General features: G+C 29.8%; 2 protein-coding genes across 2 annotated transcripts; one reads left to right on the top strand and one right to left on the bottom strand.

Annotated features, from left to right (window-relative positions):
* Positions 1-264: 264 nt before the first annotated feature.
* On the top strand, positions 265-7741 carry LOC130672378 (GPI inositol-deacylase). The gene is made up of 6 exons (XM_057476926.1): positions 265-1630; positions 1713-1866; positions 3094-3204; positions 3928-5617; positions 5901-6311; positions 7301-7741. The coding sequence occupies exons 1-6, from the start codon at positions 1484-1486 to the stop codon at positions 7587-7589; spliced, it is 2802 nt and encodes a 933-aa protein (XP_057332909.1). The 5' UTR covers positions 265-1483; the 3' UTR covers positions 7590-7741.
* Positions 7668-12695, bottom strand: LOC130672381 (E3 ubiquitin-protein ligase CHIP). The gene is made up of 4 exons (XM_057476934.1): positions 12262-12695; positions 11931-12129; positions 10106-10485; positions 7668-8215 (listed from the first exon to the last, which is right to left on the bottom strand). Exons 1-4 carry the CDS (start codon positions 12376-12378, stop codon positions 7973-7975), a joined length of 939 nt encoding a protein of 312 aa, XP_057332917.1. The 5' UTR covers positions 12379-12695; the 3' UTR covers positions 7668-7972.
* Between the last annotated feature and the right edge of the window lie 1608 nt (positions 12696-14303).

Below are 14303 nucleotides of genomic sequence, written 5' to 3'. Positions count from 1 at the left end.
TACGGAGAAACAATTTCGGTCAAGTTAAGGGTAAAATTTGTCATCAAACTATTGACTACAAGTTGATTTCAAATTTCTCAGAAAATTGGCAACAATCTGCAGCTGCAATATGAAAACAACTTGACAAAGAAAGTTTCCTTCAAGTTGTTGGCAACTTTTTACTCGCCCAACTATTGCATTCAACTTTGCGATTAATTGTTGTCAACTGTCGCTCACCAACGAGATGCAGTAATCGACGTCAAGTTTCAGCTGATAGCTTACGTCAAGTTGCCGGCGAAATGGCTATCGAGGCACCTGTACTACAAAAATAAATAATAAAATACGTACCCTGATAGCAAGATTTCCTGGTCAAAAAATTGGTGTCAATTACTTGCGATCAAGTTGATGACAACTTTTAGATTTTGTAACTGTTGACTGCAAGTTGTTATCAACTTTCCCAGAAAGGGAAAGGTGGGTTTTTTCATTTTAAGTAAAAAGAACACGTGCCTCAGGACGATCAAAGTTCATTTTTCGATACGATTGCGGTTTTTTTTAAATATCTCATGAAATATGCAGATTAAAGGAAAAGTTTTTTAGAAAATTCAATTCTTGACAAAAAAGGTCATGTTCATTTTTTTATAAAATGTGTATTCATGAAGATATTTTAAGAAAACTTCTTTTAGATCTCATGATGATGATGATGATGATGATGATGATAAGATATCAATTGAGCGTTTTAAGGATTACAAATTTAAAAAATAACATTTTTCTAAGCATATAGAAACTATAACAAGCATTAAGGATTGATATGGTATGAGTTACGAAGTTGTCTATATTTAAGAAAAAACGTTATTTTTAACATTCGTAATCCTTTAAATGCTCAATTGACAAGATCTAAAAAAGTTTTCTTAAAATATCTTCGTAAATACACATTTTATTAAAAAAATAAACATCACCTTTTTTGTCAAGAATTTAATTTCCTACAAAATTGGTTCTATGATTTTTTCCTTTAATCTGCATATTTCATGAGATATTTAAAAAAAACCGCGATTGTATCGAAAAATGAACTTTGATCGTCCTGCGGCACGTGGTCTTTTTACTTAAAAGGAAAAAACCAAATTTCCCACGTATTATTTCATTGAACAGAAGCTTTTCATTGGGTGTCTGGGAAATTTTAATTTTTACGACCACCCTAATATTTATATACGAAACGTAGGAAGTTATTTCTATAACCAACAAAAGATAAATTAAATTGTTAACGTCATCAGCTGATCGCCTAGACATATATTATTTTTTTTTTAAATAGTAGTATTACTCAGTCATATTATGAAGTCGTAAAAATGAAATTAAAACAAACATTAAATAATTATATTTTAAATAAGAATATAAATAAATAATATTTATTAACAAATTATTAAGTTAAATTTTTTTATTATAAAAAAAAAAAAAACTTTTATTTAATATTTACGACATTAAAAATATACACAGTAAAAATAAATAAAAAATGGTGAAATTGATAATTTATACCTGTTTATTGTCATCATGTCTCATTTCTTTTGGAATATATATTTTGGGAGTTGCACATTATGTCACTGACCTGGAAGAAAATACATGTGATATGACTTACATGTTTGAATATCCTCAATATGTGGTAGGGTTAATTTTTAAATTTCAATATTTATTTACTTATGAAAAAATTACTAATTTTATTTTTTTATTTCCATTTACAATAGAGAATAAAATTGGATAATGACATTGAGAGAGAATTTAATAAATTTTCTCTGTATGCTTATGGCGAAGGTCATGCTACTGAAAAATTACGTCGAATGAAATTTACAGGTATTCCTGTGCTATTTATTCCCGGCAATGCCGGTTCACATGAACAAGGTATACTTTTATAATTAATATTAAAGGAGAAAGGGGTCAGATACAAAAAAAAAGACGAGTATGAATGAAGTAGACATCAGACAAGTTTAAGATTATAAATAAATAGTGTAAATAATTTAAAAAATAATTTTTATAAAAAATGCACTTATTAATTTTTAAATTTTTTAAATGTACATTTTTTTGAAATTTTATTTTACTAATTAATTACTCTATTTATTAACAATTTTTAATTTGTCTGATGTCTGCTACATTCACACTCATAAAAAAAGAGGATGATTTTGTGATTTTTTTTTCAGAGTACCTTCGTTATTAAAAATCTTAAAATTTGTGACATTATTAAGCATCATTCCAAGAATATTCTGTGAAATTTTCATAAAAAAATATTGAGAAATAAGCCAGTGGTAGTGGGGAGAGACGAGTCACCTCAAAAAAAAGTCTCCATGCTGTAGGCAGGATAACTCATGACTGTCTCATCTGAAATCAAAAAACCAAAAAGATTTCTTTAGTACATAAGTTTATTTTGGATTTGAACGAAGGAATAAACAAAATATTCATTTTTGAATTTTTGGTAAAGGTGCAATCAAAAAACTCTGATTTTTCCCAAAAATTCTTCCTTTTGTTTAATTACAAAATAAGTAGTTATGGAAAAAAAAAATCCTTCGTTCAAATCCAAGATAAACTTATGTACTAAAGAAATCTTTTTGGTTTTTTGATTTCAGGTGAAGCAGTCATGAGTTTTCCTGCCTACGGCGTGGAGACTTTTTTTTGTGACTCGTCTCTCCCCACTACTACTGGCTTATTTTTCAATATTTTTTTATGAAAATTTAGCAGAATATTGTTGGAATGATGCTTAATGATGTTACAAATTTGAAGAATTTTAATAGCGAAGGTACTCTGAAAAAAAAATCACAAAAGTATGCTCTTCTATTTGTATCTCAGACCACTTTCCCCCGTTAATTAAACGCATACTGTAAAAAATTTGGCGTGAAATTCGGAGTGATTGCGGATTTTATTTAAATCCGAATTTGCTCTGTTACTCGGAGTGAAAAAAAAATCACTCCGCATGCGGAGTAAATAAGGTTTTTTTCAGCGGAGTGATTTAGGAGGATCTGGATTTTACTTTAATCAGAATTCACTCCGATTCAATCCACGTTCACTCCGAAAATTTTTTACAGTGTATTAAAAACTACATATTATTCTGTAATAAATATTTTTTTTTTTAAACAGTAAGATCTCTAGCTTCCGTAAGCTTAAGAATGAGCTTGAAACGAAGAACTCCATTTCATTTTGATTATTTTACAATATCTTTTTCTAAAGGTCTATCAGCTCTCTATGGAGGTAATTATTTATTACAATACAGTATTCAAAATTTTATTTTAAACCCAAAGCAAATAAATTTAAGTCACCCAAGTATCACAGAGACAACTTTACGATGTCATTTATAGAAATGTCTTAAAAAGGACAATATAAATTTTATTTTTTAAAGCCAAAATTTTTGACACCGACGTCTATTAATGTATTGATTATTCAATTACACCTGTCGTTTTTTTTAATTTCTACATATGCATATTTTTTTTCTGTAATCGATTTGTTAAAAAAAATCCTAAAGTTGTTAATCGTCTACTAACTTAAGGATTAAATTTTTTTATATAAATATGACGTACAGACATTGGTCTTCGGAGTCATAGAAAAATTGTCTTCTTTTTCCCATCTGAAGAGTCATCTCAATTGACATCATTTAAATAACTCATTTTATAATTATCTATAATAAACTTTTTGCCACCATTTGTGTCGTTTTTTAAACAGATATTTTTTGGTGACGAATTTCTGATGTTTTGTCAAAATTTTCGTGGCTTATCGACAGGTCAAAAACCAGCCTCAAAACTGTTATCTTATAGATGTCAAAAAATTCATTTGAAATTATGCTCGAATTTTTTTTAAACGTAAAAAATTGATATTTATGTGACATATTAAATTTCTATGACAATTATCCTTGAAAATATAAAAAAATTTTAAAATTAAAATATATGTAAATTAATAAATATGAAATTATTATTCCAGGTATTTTAGAAGAGCAAACTTCATTTACAAGACATTGTATTGATAAAATATTGACTCTCTATGAACATAAAGTTGACCAAGTCGTACTAATTGGTCACTCAATGGGCGGCATAGTAGCCAAGTCAGTTTTACTCCATGACAATAAAACAAATTCTAGTCTTGCAAGTATTCTCATAACTCTCGCGAGTCCTCACACACCAAGTATCGCATTCGACAAAACATTCATCGATTTTTATCACCGTATAAATAGCAGAGCAAAGCGAATCAAAGATATGGGGACCAGTGTGGTCTCAATCGGTGGAGGACCGCGAGATCTTCAAGTCACTTCATCCCAAATAATCGATCCGCTCGCTGATCTCAATGTCTTGTCTACAGCGATACCAAATGTATGGCGATCTCAGGATCATTTGTCTATTTTATGGTGCAAGCAACTAATTATCGTGTTAGTTCGCAGTCTATTTGATTGCGTAGATGCCACCGATCGTATTCCCAAGATAACATCCGACCCGGATGTTAAATCACAGGCACTCAGTTATCACTTGTCCAGTCGTTTCGCGGGCAAACATTTTGGTAATTTTGAAAAAATAATGGATTTTGAGTCTGGTAAATGGATCGAAGTAACTTCTCCCCACTATACTTATAATAGTAACGATAATAGACTAGTTAAAGGACGACAGAATAATAAAATAATTTATTTAATTATTCCAATTGATCTTAAATCAGCTTACAGTCATATCAGTTTTGATGCTATTAATTTAGAAATATCAGACTGGATTTTCGTATGCTCAGCATCAGTTGAAAATTCAAATAAAAAATGTAAGTCAGGATTAAATCTTACAAATTTAACAAGACTGTCACCAGATTATTTATTTCAGCAGCGAAAAACAGTCGATATTAACTTTGATGACATCATTAATTTATCAGAAGTAACGCATTTTGTTGTAAAAATTTCAAATGATGAAGCTGAAAAAAATACACCAGTGATTGTACACATCGATAAGTATTATCATGAATCAAGAAATACGCGGATTGATGCTACTGGTATTTACTGGCTGCCTTCACCAATAAAAACAATATTTACTGGCTACAAATACTCAGTAATAAATATTGAACAAGGCAGCTTGCGGTACCATCTAGACGTAGCTGGTATTGATGACGGAGTTAATTTTTTACTTGAATCAATCACTGATGGAGAAAATAATAACATGCCTGGATATGTGGTAATTGAGATGCAAGAGTCCTTTAATTCATCGAACTCCGTTATCACTCAGTTTTTTACGCTGACTGAAAAAAATATCGCCAGGTCCCAAATACTCCGGATGCAGACAAACGGCGACTATAAGACGTCAGCGAATTCTGTCAGAATTATTTTAAGTTTAGATCCGAAATTTTCGTACAAAATTTTAGTGCGGCGGGCAGGACTGATAGACAGAGCTGCTAATTTTGCACGAGATCGGTGGTTCCGACTTTATCCAACGGCAATAGGTTTATTACTGCTGATGATTGCTACCAGAATGGACAATAGTAAACACAAAGAACTTGTAACTATTGGATTTACTAGTATTATTGTTATTTATTCGGGGATTTATTTTGAGATTTTAATAACGATGGGATTGTTGTTGGTACTGTCTGTTGCGACGTGTTGTGCTGTTGTTTTTTCGGGCTCGATGGTGCATAATGTGACAGCCAGGTAAATTATTATTCACTTTGTAAAATACACTGAAAAAAAATAACTTTTTGAAATATTTTATTTTCTTCTTGAAAAAAATTAATATTGGAAATATTCGATCTGATATATTTTTAGTGGGAAAATTTAAAGATTTTATGCAAAATCATTTTTTTAATCGGAGAAATCTGAGCTCAGCTTGAGATGAGCTTTTATTTTATTTTTTTTTTGAGTAAATAAATTTCGTCAAGAAAATTATTCGTTAATTTAAATATTGAATTAATAATTTAATAATTTTTTTTTTTAGATTTTTAGCTAGAGCACTGGCTCGATTTCCTGCCGCGTGGTACAGCTGGTTACTGCGCCAGGGCTTAGATCACTTGCCTTTCATTGCAAGTTTAATTCTCTTTGTTATAATATCAAGTAGTTGTGCAGCAGTGGCTATGTTACTTTCAGTAGTAATATATTTTTTAAAATTAACAAGAATGTACGAAGATTATTTGGAAGAATTATTTATGGCGTCGCTACGAGCATTTATGCGTAAATTTAAAAAACCATCAGATAAAAGTCAAAAAGACAATAAAAGTGATGCTAAAAAAAATAATAATGATGTGGATCCAACAACAAATATCATTAATCATCTTTTACTATTCATGACTTGGTACCTCACAGCTATATCTGCGATACCAACAACTCTTGTCTGGGCCAAAGACTTCAGGTGAGTTTTCATTTAAATTTCTATTATAAATAATTTATAATTAATAGTATATTGTGTGATAAGGAATTAAACAGAATGATTTCAGACCAGGGTGTTGACTGACATCACCCGCAGTCTGAAATCGTCTTTCATTTTGAATTACACACTAGCTTTTCATGATACTTGCACTGGAACTTAAAGTTTCATCAGCAGCCAGTCAGAAAAAAGTTAATTTAAGACCAATGGTATCATCAACTATTAGCGTAAGCGTAAATTGTAATTTGCAATTTATAATTAAGCAGAAACTTTAAATACTATTTATTTTTCACACTAATTCTTATAAAACTTAATCACAGAACTGTCAATTACTTAAATAAAATTAATGGTCTGAAATTAGTATTAAAAAAATGACAAGTATCAGAGTTTAAATTGCAAAAGTCTTCAGTCAGCGGCAGAAACATGATTTGTTTTTTCCCAAGAGACGAAACACAAATTTTTCTGCCCGCTGACTGAAGGCATTCAAAATTTACGCGTTTGCTTAAATTAATTCGCGGTATTGAACTGAAATTAGCTTCCTTTGACTCGTTGTAGAGCCCCAAGTAGTACAGAGACAACTTTAAGATGTCTCGAAGATGTCTTTTAAAAGGACCCTGATAGCCACACTTTAAATGTAATTGCTCAGCAAGTTCTGCAGTGAAACATTTTCGGGTAACTTAACGACAAGTTTCTAGTAAGCCTCGGCTGGATAATACTTGCGTGCAAGTTGATGCAAATCAACTGCCGTCATCTGAATGTAATTTTACAGAAAAACTTGCCGTCAATTTTAAGTGAAACTCAATCAACTTAACGTCATTGTCTGACAGTAACACTTGTCGTCAAATTGAATTCAAGTTACAGACAATTTTCCGGCATTGGGCTGAAATTCGGTTTTCTTGACTGGCTGTAGAGACACAAACTCCAAATTTCGATGCTGGTATAATGAAAAATAAATAATCATTTTTCGTTTTTAGTTACGAAACTCATCTAGCGACAGAAGATACTACGATGTTCATCAGTTGGATTGTTTTAACTGGATGGGGCTCTCTAGGTCTTGTAAAAATATCACCACCTTCACCTGGAGATAATAAATTTCGTTTAAAAACTATAGCGATGTTTCAACGAATTGTTGGTTGGATATTGCTGTGGATCGCACAATCTAAAAATATTTCAGATTATCAATGGATGATTCCTCCAATCGTAGCCATTTCTATTACTCGTATTGTATTGACTCCTTTTTTTGTCAAAAAAACTCAGTCCTGATAAAACCATAATATATAGACTATACTAAAAATAATTTTTTAAAATCTATACTGTAAATAATAATAAAAAAAAATAATACTAAAATTTTTAGATATTTTATTTTAAAATAACAATTTGTTAAATTTTGTTTTCGCGTAAAATAAACTATTTTATTATTAATTGTCGTACGATTACAGGCGTTTATTATTAATTGTCATATAATATATAGTAATAATAAAATTTATTTTACACACATATGATGAATACGAATACTCGATTTATGTTCCAACGTATCGAGGACGGAAAATAACATGAGATCGAGTGTATTATTTATTCATTCGGTAGCTTACGGAGCTAGTAACTAAAAAAAAAGTTTATCACCTTCCTTATTATTTAAAATATAATTAGTAGTCTAACGCCCATTCATTTTCCTGTAGGAAAGAATCGACCACTTCTTTCATCGACAAATTCGGGACAAGTTGATCTTGTGTGAGACGCACTCGTGTAACAGGATCAAAGTGACCAACTCGTTGTAAATGTTCTTCAATATCTTTGCGTTCATAAGTTATACCGCTTGGTGTAATAACAGGTTCTTGAAGTATTTCGAAACTTATTTTACCACATAAATAATCCGGAACTTCTCGTTTCTGAATAAATAAAAAAAATTATATATATTTGGAATCATTATTTTAGTTATTTTTTAAATTTATCAGTCTCGCGCTGAAATGTTGTAATAATTACGGCAATAAAAATTATCAATAAATTGAAATGAGATTAAAAATTTTTAAAACTCGTTCTAAGTATTTTTGAAATTTCGAATATCGTTAAAAAATTTTTTTCTCACCTCCGGGCGGAAAGCGTCAACTTTCGTCCCGCTGTGCAAAACGAAGTTGCCGCTTTCCGCCTCCGTCGAGGAGAAAAATAGTATACACTCCTCGGGAAGTAAATAAGAAAGCCTCAGATCACATGTTTGTTGACCTCGGCTTCGCCTCGGCCAACAATTACATGTGATCTGAGACATTTCTTACTTTACTTCCCTAGGTGTGTAATATACTATTTTATCATTCAATTATCTATATTATTAAGAGAAAAAGGGAAATTTTGTTCCCACCATATCTATATGATAGAATTAGTTAATGTTATTGAAATTGGTATCATTAGATAGGTCTTGACTTGAATTTGTGCCTTTTCATACTTTAAACGCTTTTTAATTGCCAAGTATTGAGATAAATAGATTTATCTATATCATTCAAATTACATTTAAATTACGCGGGAAAAAAGACGATCGTATTTATTTTCAGTAAATAAATCAATACTTTAATTATTCTGTCACTAAATATGACTGAATGTCACTGAATATATAGCTAAATTATTTATGTCGCGTGACTCATTCAACAATGACAGATTTTTCTACTCCCTTTTGGTTTTAGGAAACTTCTCAAAGCCAAAAAAGTGTACATTGAAAAAAAAAAGGGATTCATTGACACAAAAAATCTTTACTCGCCCAAAGAAAATTTTTACTTACCCCAATAAATATTTTGCATTGTGAATTGAAAATAAAAATTTATTTAGAACTAGAAAAAATTACTCGGTGCAAGGAATTATTTCTTGACCAAAAAAATCTTTTTTCGCTTCAAGACAATTTTTGTATTTAATTTATAATGCATAAAATTTGTTGGTGCAAATTAAAATTTCGTTGCGGCAAGAAATCCTTTTTTCTGCGTATTTTATAAATTTAGTAGTGATATTTGGGCAGTCACGTAGTGACTGCAGGTTGCTCGTTAATTATTATTAATTTTTCATTTAAGGTCCTTGAGTGAACCCATAGTCGCTCACTAAAAGTTGTGATGTACCATTACTCGATCAACATATGGCCCTATAGTCGCTCAAAGACAACATCAATTAAACTATGATAAGTTTATTGATTTGGACAAATAATTTATAAATTATACTACTTTATTCTTTGATAATATAAATTTTCATGAATTTTAAAAATATATTTAATAAGATATAGTTATATCAATTCTTAAAAAATTTGACGTACCCTAAATTTAATCTAACGAATGAACGTTAAAGTAAAAAATGCCCGGCTGAGCGCGATTTTGAAAACGGTCACTTAATTTAAATTTATAATCTATTATAAAATAATTTTCTACATCATATTTTAATATATTTAGATTCACAAATAATTATTTATCAATAATAATTTTTTTAGTTGAAATTTTTCTTTATAAAAATTATAAAAAACGCATTAAACAGTTAAAGTGAGCGACTAATGGTACTGAGCGGGTATAGGGGCTTTTACCTTATAGCTTTTTTAGATTTCTACAATTTTTTTATTGATTTGTTATTGAAAGAAAAAAATCGAGAATTGTTAATTGTCTGCTAACTTCAGAATCGTTAAATTTTTGTACTATTTTTATTGCAATAATAATTTAAATATTTTTAGATGAGACTAAAATTTAAAAATTCAGGCGAATAATTGTCGTCTTATTATCAAATAAATTAGTCCTAATATTATAAATAAAACAACGTACCCGTCGTCTTTCGTCAACTTTAGCAAAAAGATCATTGAGACGTGTAATGGCAGTTTCTTTCTTACTTTCTATATCTTGTCTTTTAATAGAAATAGCTTGTGCAGTCGCTGATGATTCAGAATCACCAGCAGTAGTTTTGTTCATGTCATTTGAATCTTCTCGTGATTTTTTTTCACCAGCAGATATTATTTGTTCATCGAGTGCAGCCATATGTCTCTCGGCATCCTCAAGAATTAATTGATTTAAATAAGTCTGTAATTCAATATCTTGAGCAAGACGTTGCTCTTCTTTCAATTGGAACCGGCGTTTTCGCGCCTGTCTCAATACACTAGTCATATCATCTCCATAATTAAGCTTTTGTTCCTTAGCTAAATCAACAGCTGCAAAAATAAAAATTATAATCTCTAGTAATTAAACTACACTGAGAAAAAAAATAACTTTTGTAAAAATAAAAATTTTTTCAGTAATAAATTAATAGAAATTATTGCATTAGTAATTTAATGGCTAACGCGAAGAATCATTTTGTTGACAGAAGAAAATCAATTATTTACACTACTGCAAAAAAAAGATGAAAATTTCTTGAGTTTCTTCGATTAAGAAAATTATTTTTAATGAAATTTTTCCACCAAAAATATGTAAGATTAGAAATTTCTAATATTATAATTTCTTGTGGTAAGAATATACACAGTAAAAAATATTGTTTATCTGTATTAAAAACGGTCTGTGTTAAATTTTTCTGGGGATTATTTAGTGTTAAATCAAGACATTTAACTGTGTAACTTAAAAATTTTAAATCGATCTACTCTTTAACAGTAAAAGTGTTACTTGGTACGAAAATTAAAATTATCAAAATTTATTAAGTGTTACTTTAAAATTAACACAAAATTTATGGTAAAAAGTAAATCGATAGTCACGGAAGAATTATTAGAAAAATGAAAGTGAAATCGACATTTTATAAATGTCAATTTAACTTAAAAATTTTTTTTACTAATATATTTAATTTATCATTTACTAAAAGCTGGAATTTTTATCATACTAATAAAAAGTATTTAGTTATAATTTCGAATTATTTAATGTAATGTTCAAATTATTTTTTCGCTAAATAAAAATGTGTTTTTGTTTTTTTAAAATAAATTAATTGATTTACTATTTGCAACTGCTATTAAATATTACGTGATTTTTTTTAAATCTTGGCTCTAATAAAAAGATTGTTTACTATCAAACAATAGTTTAATGTTAAATAATAATTGTTGTGACTGTTGATAATCTCAAAATAATATATAAATTATCTTTACTGAATATCCATCCTACAAAAATAAAATGTAAAAGTTAACATTTTTTTTGTGTCGCCACCGACATTTAAAAAGTGTTAAATTAACTTCTCGTATTACCCAAATTTTGTGCTGAGATTTTAACCCAAATTTTGTGTTTAAATTCAACCCAAATAGTCTGTATTGAAAAATAACACAGACATTATTTGGACCGTTTTTAACACAGATTATGTTGATTTTAACACAATATTTTTACTGTGCAAAAAAATAAAATTTAAAAGTTAACATCTTTTTGTGTCACTACTGGCATTTAAAAAGTGTTAACTTCTCGTATTACCCGAATTTTGTGCTGAGATTTTAACCCAAATTTGGTGTTTAAATTCACCCTAAATAGTCTGTGTTAAAAAATAACACAAATATTGTGTGGACCCTTTTTAACACAGATTATATTGATGTTAACACAATATTTTTTACTGTGTATAATGCTTGTAAAATATTTTTTTCTCAGTGTAAACCATAGTAATAAAAATTTCTTTATAATTTTTTTTAATTACCACGCTGGAGATGTTTTATCGCCTCATCGAACGCCTCGAGTTCTAAAAGTGCTAAGCCTAAAAAAAAGTGACCCTTGACCAAACATGGATCCATATCTAGAGCTCGTCGACAATCTTGACATGAAGATTCCCATCTTTTGAGTTTTAAATGACATAGAGCACGATTTGTAAAGTATGGTGCTTGTGCTGGATTTTTAATCTTCAACAGAAATAATAAATATCACTAATTACATTTATAAATAATTAAACTCGCTGATAAACATATATTTAACAAATGCGTAAATATATACAACAGGAACAGTCAATAGAATTTAAAGTCCATTGTACTTACGATAGCTTTTGTATAACAATTAGCAGCGTCTTCGTATTTATGAAGACTAAACAAACGATTGCCTTGTTCTTTAAGCTCTTTATCCGTTAAATTGGCAGTTGAATACATTTTACTCATGTTTACAATAGATTATGTGCTGCAGCAGTCAGCAGCACCGCCCAATATACTACCCACCGCAAATTTCTCTGCGACGTATTATTTCGCTATGACGTTTTTCCCGCATTTACCTCTCGATAAATTATTTTTTTCTTTATTTTCTTCTTCTTGTTTTATTATTTATTATCGATACAATTATCACTAATCGACGAAGCTTCAAGTATTATAGACAATAACTTTTGTCTTTGTTATGTGCTTTTGTTCAACACATCATACTCATACATCTATATATGTACATACAGAAGTACTTATATATTTCTTGTATTTATATATAAATCCACAATTCACCTCTTCCTCTTGTGATATACTTAACTCTCTCCGCCATCAGAAAATGGAATTAGCCGCCGTCTGTTGGTAGAAATTGTAAGTAACTCTAGACAAATGATAAGCAAAAGAGAGATAATTTTTATCTGCACGATAAAATTAAAAAAAAAATTTTTCGTAAAAGAGATTTTTCGTAAAATGTCCGTCAACTTCGGGCTTTTCCGTTTTTGACGTCAATTTGTATACAATTTGACGTAAATTTACTACCCGAATTAGAATAAAAATTTACTTCAAAAGTTGTATACAAATTGTCGTCAAAAACGGAAAAGCCCGAAATTGACGGACATTTCACGAAAAATTCAAGGAAACTTTTATTAGGGTTTTTTTCTAGTAAAAAAAGTTACTTCTAAATTGAGGAAAAATTAACCGCAAATTTTTCTTTCCAACTTTTTCTGTCAAATTGTCGGCAAATTTGGGCAGCAAATTTCGGTAATTTAAGTTGTCAAATTACTGTCAATTTAAAGCGAAAGTGGCTGTTGGGTAAATATGATTATAAAATAATATATTACTTTCATCCAAACACACTCGGATATTTCTTGAGTACATTTTGTAATTTCTAATGTTTCTGGAACTAATCTGGCAACAAAGTAAATATCACTGCATCCAAAAGCGTAACCATGCGCGTGTCTAAATCCAACAAGAGATTTAAATTTAGCGCGAATCCCAGTTTCTTCAAATACTTCTCGTTCAACCGCTTCAGGAATATTTTCACCTGACAATATTTCATTCAAATTTAAATTATATATATATCAGCTATCAGGGATAGTTTTTCTTGGGCAGCAAATTTCGGTAATTTAAATTACTGTCAATTTCAAGCTAAAGTGTGTTGTGTAGCCAACGGGTTACGCAGCGCTCTCTATGACCACCTTACAGAAAAATGAAATAAAACAATTACATCTATAGGCGGGAATTTTAGAATACCTTATATATTTAGATATGAAATAAATGTTTAGATATAGAATAGATATATAGATGTAGTAGAGATAAAATAAAAACTAAAATAAGAATACAATTATTGTAATGGTCACTTAGAATATAAAATAAATGAATATTTTGGGAAAACCCATGAGGATTTTTGCCAGACGTTTAATTCCATATTTTTATGACTATAATCCTCTTGTTGGCAAAACTTTCCGAAAATATTCAAAAACCAATTAAGGGATTATTTTGTTGGGACTAAGCTGCAGACAATATGGCGAGACTCCATTCAGCGACAGTCCAGGGAAATTGAAGCTGCTGTGACATCAAAGTCTGCACGGACTCACTCATTTTGAGAGGGGATGAAAGGCTTTCCAAATTTTTGGGGGGCCTACTTTGCCCCACCCTCCCCTATATATCGAAAAAAACAAAACTTGATAAATTTATTGAGAAATGCTAAAATTACTAAAATAAATAATTACCCGAGTCGAAATATGAAGTGCGATTTCAACGTCTCGAGCGTTACAAACGTAACTCCAACGTCTCGGATATTTTTACAGAAATACGTTTACTCTATGAGATTGCCGTAATGTAACTGTAATGCTTTTTTGACCACGTGAAAATTTACGGTTAATCACCGTGTT

Source organism: Microplitis mediator, chromosome 7 (genome assembly GCF_029852145.1).
Source record: "Microplitis mediator isolate UGA2020A chromosome 7, iyMicMedi2.1, whole genome shotgun sequence".
NCBI lineage: Eukaryota > Metazoa > Arthropoda > Insecta > Hymenoptera > Braconidae > Microplitis > Microplitis mediator.
Note: the sequence above shows the minus strand (reverse complement) of the source record. Positions and strands in the feature narration are given on the sequence as shown.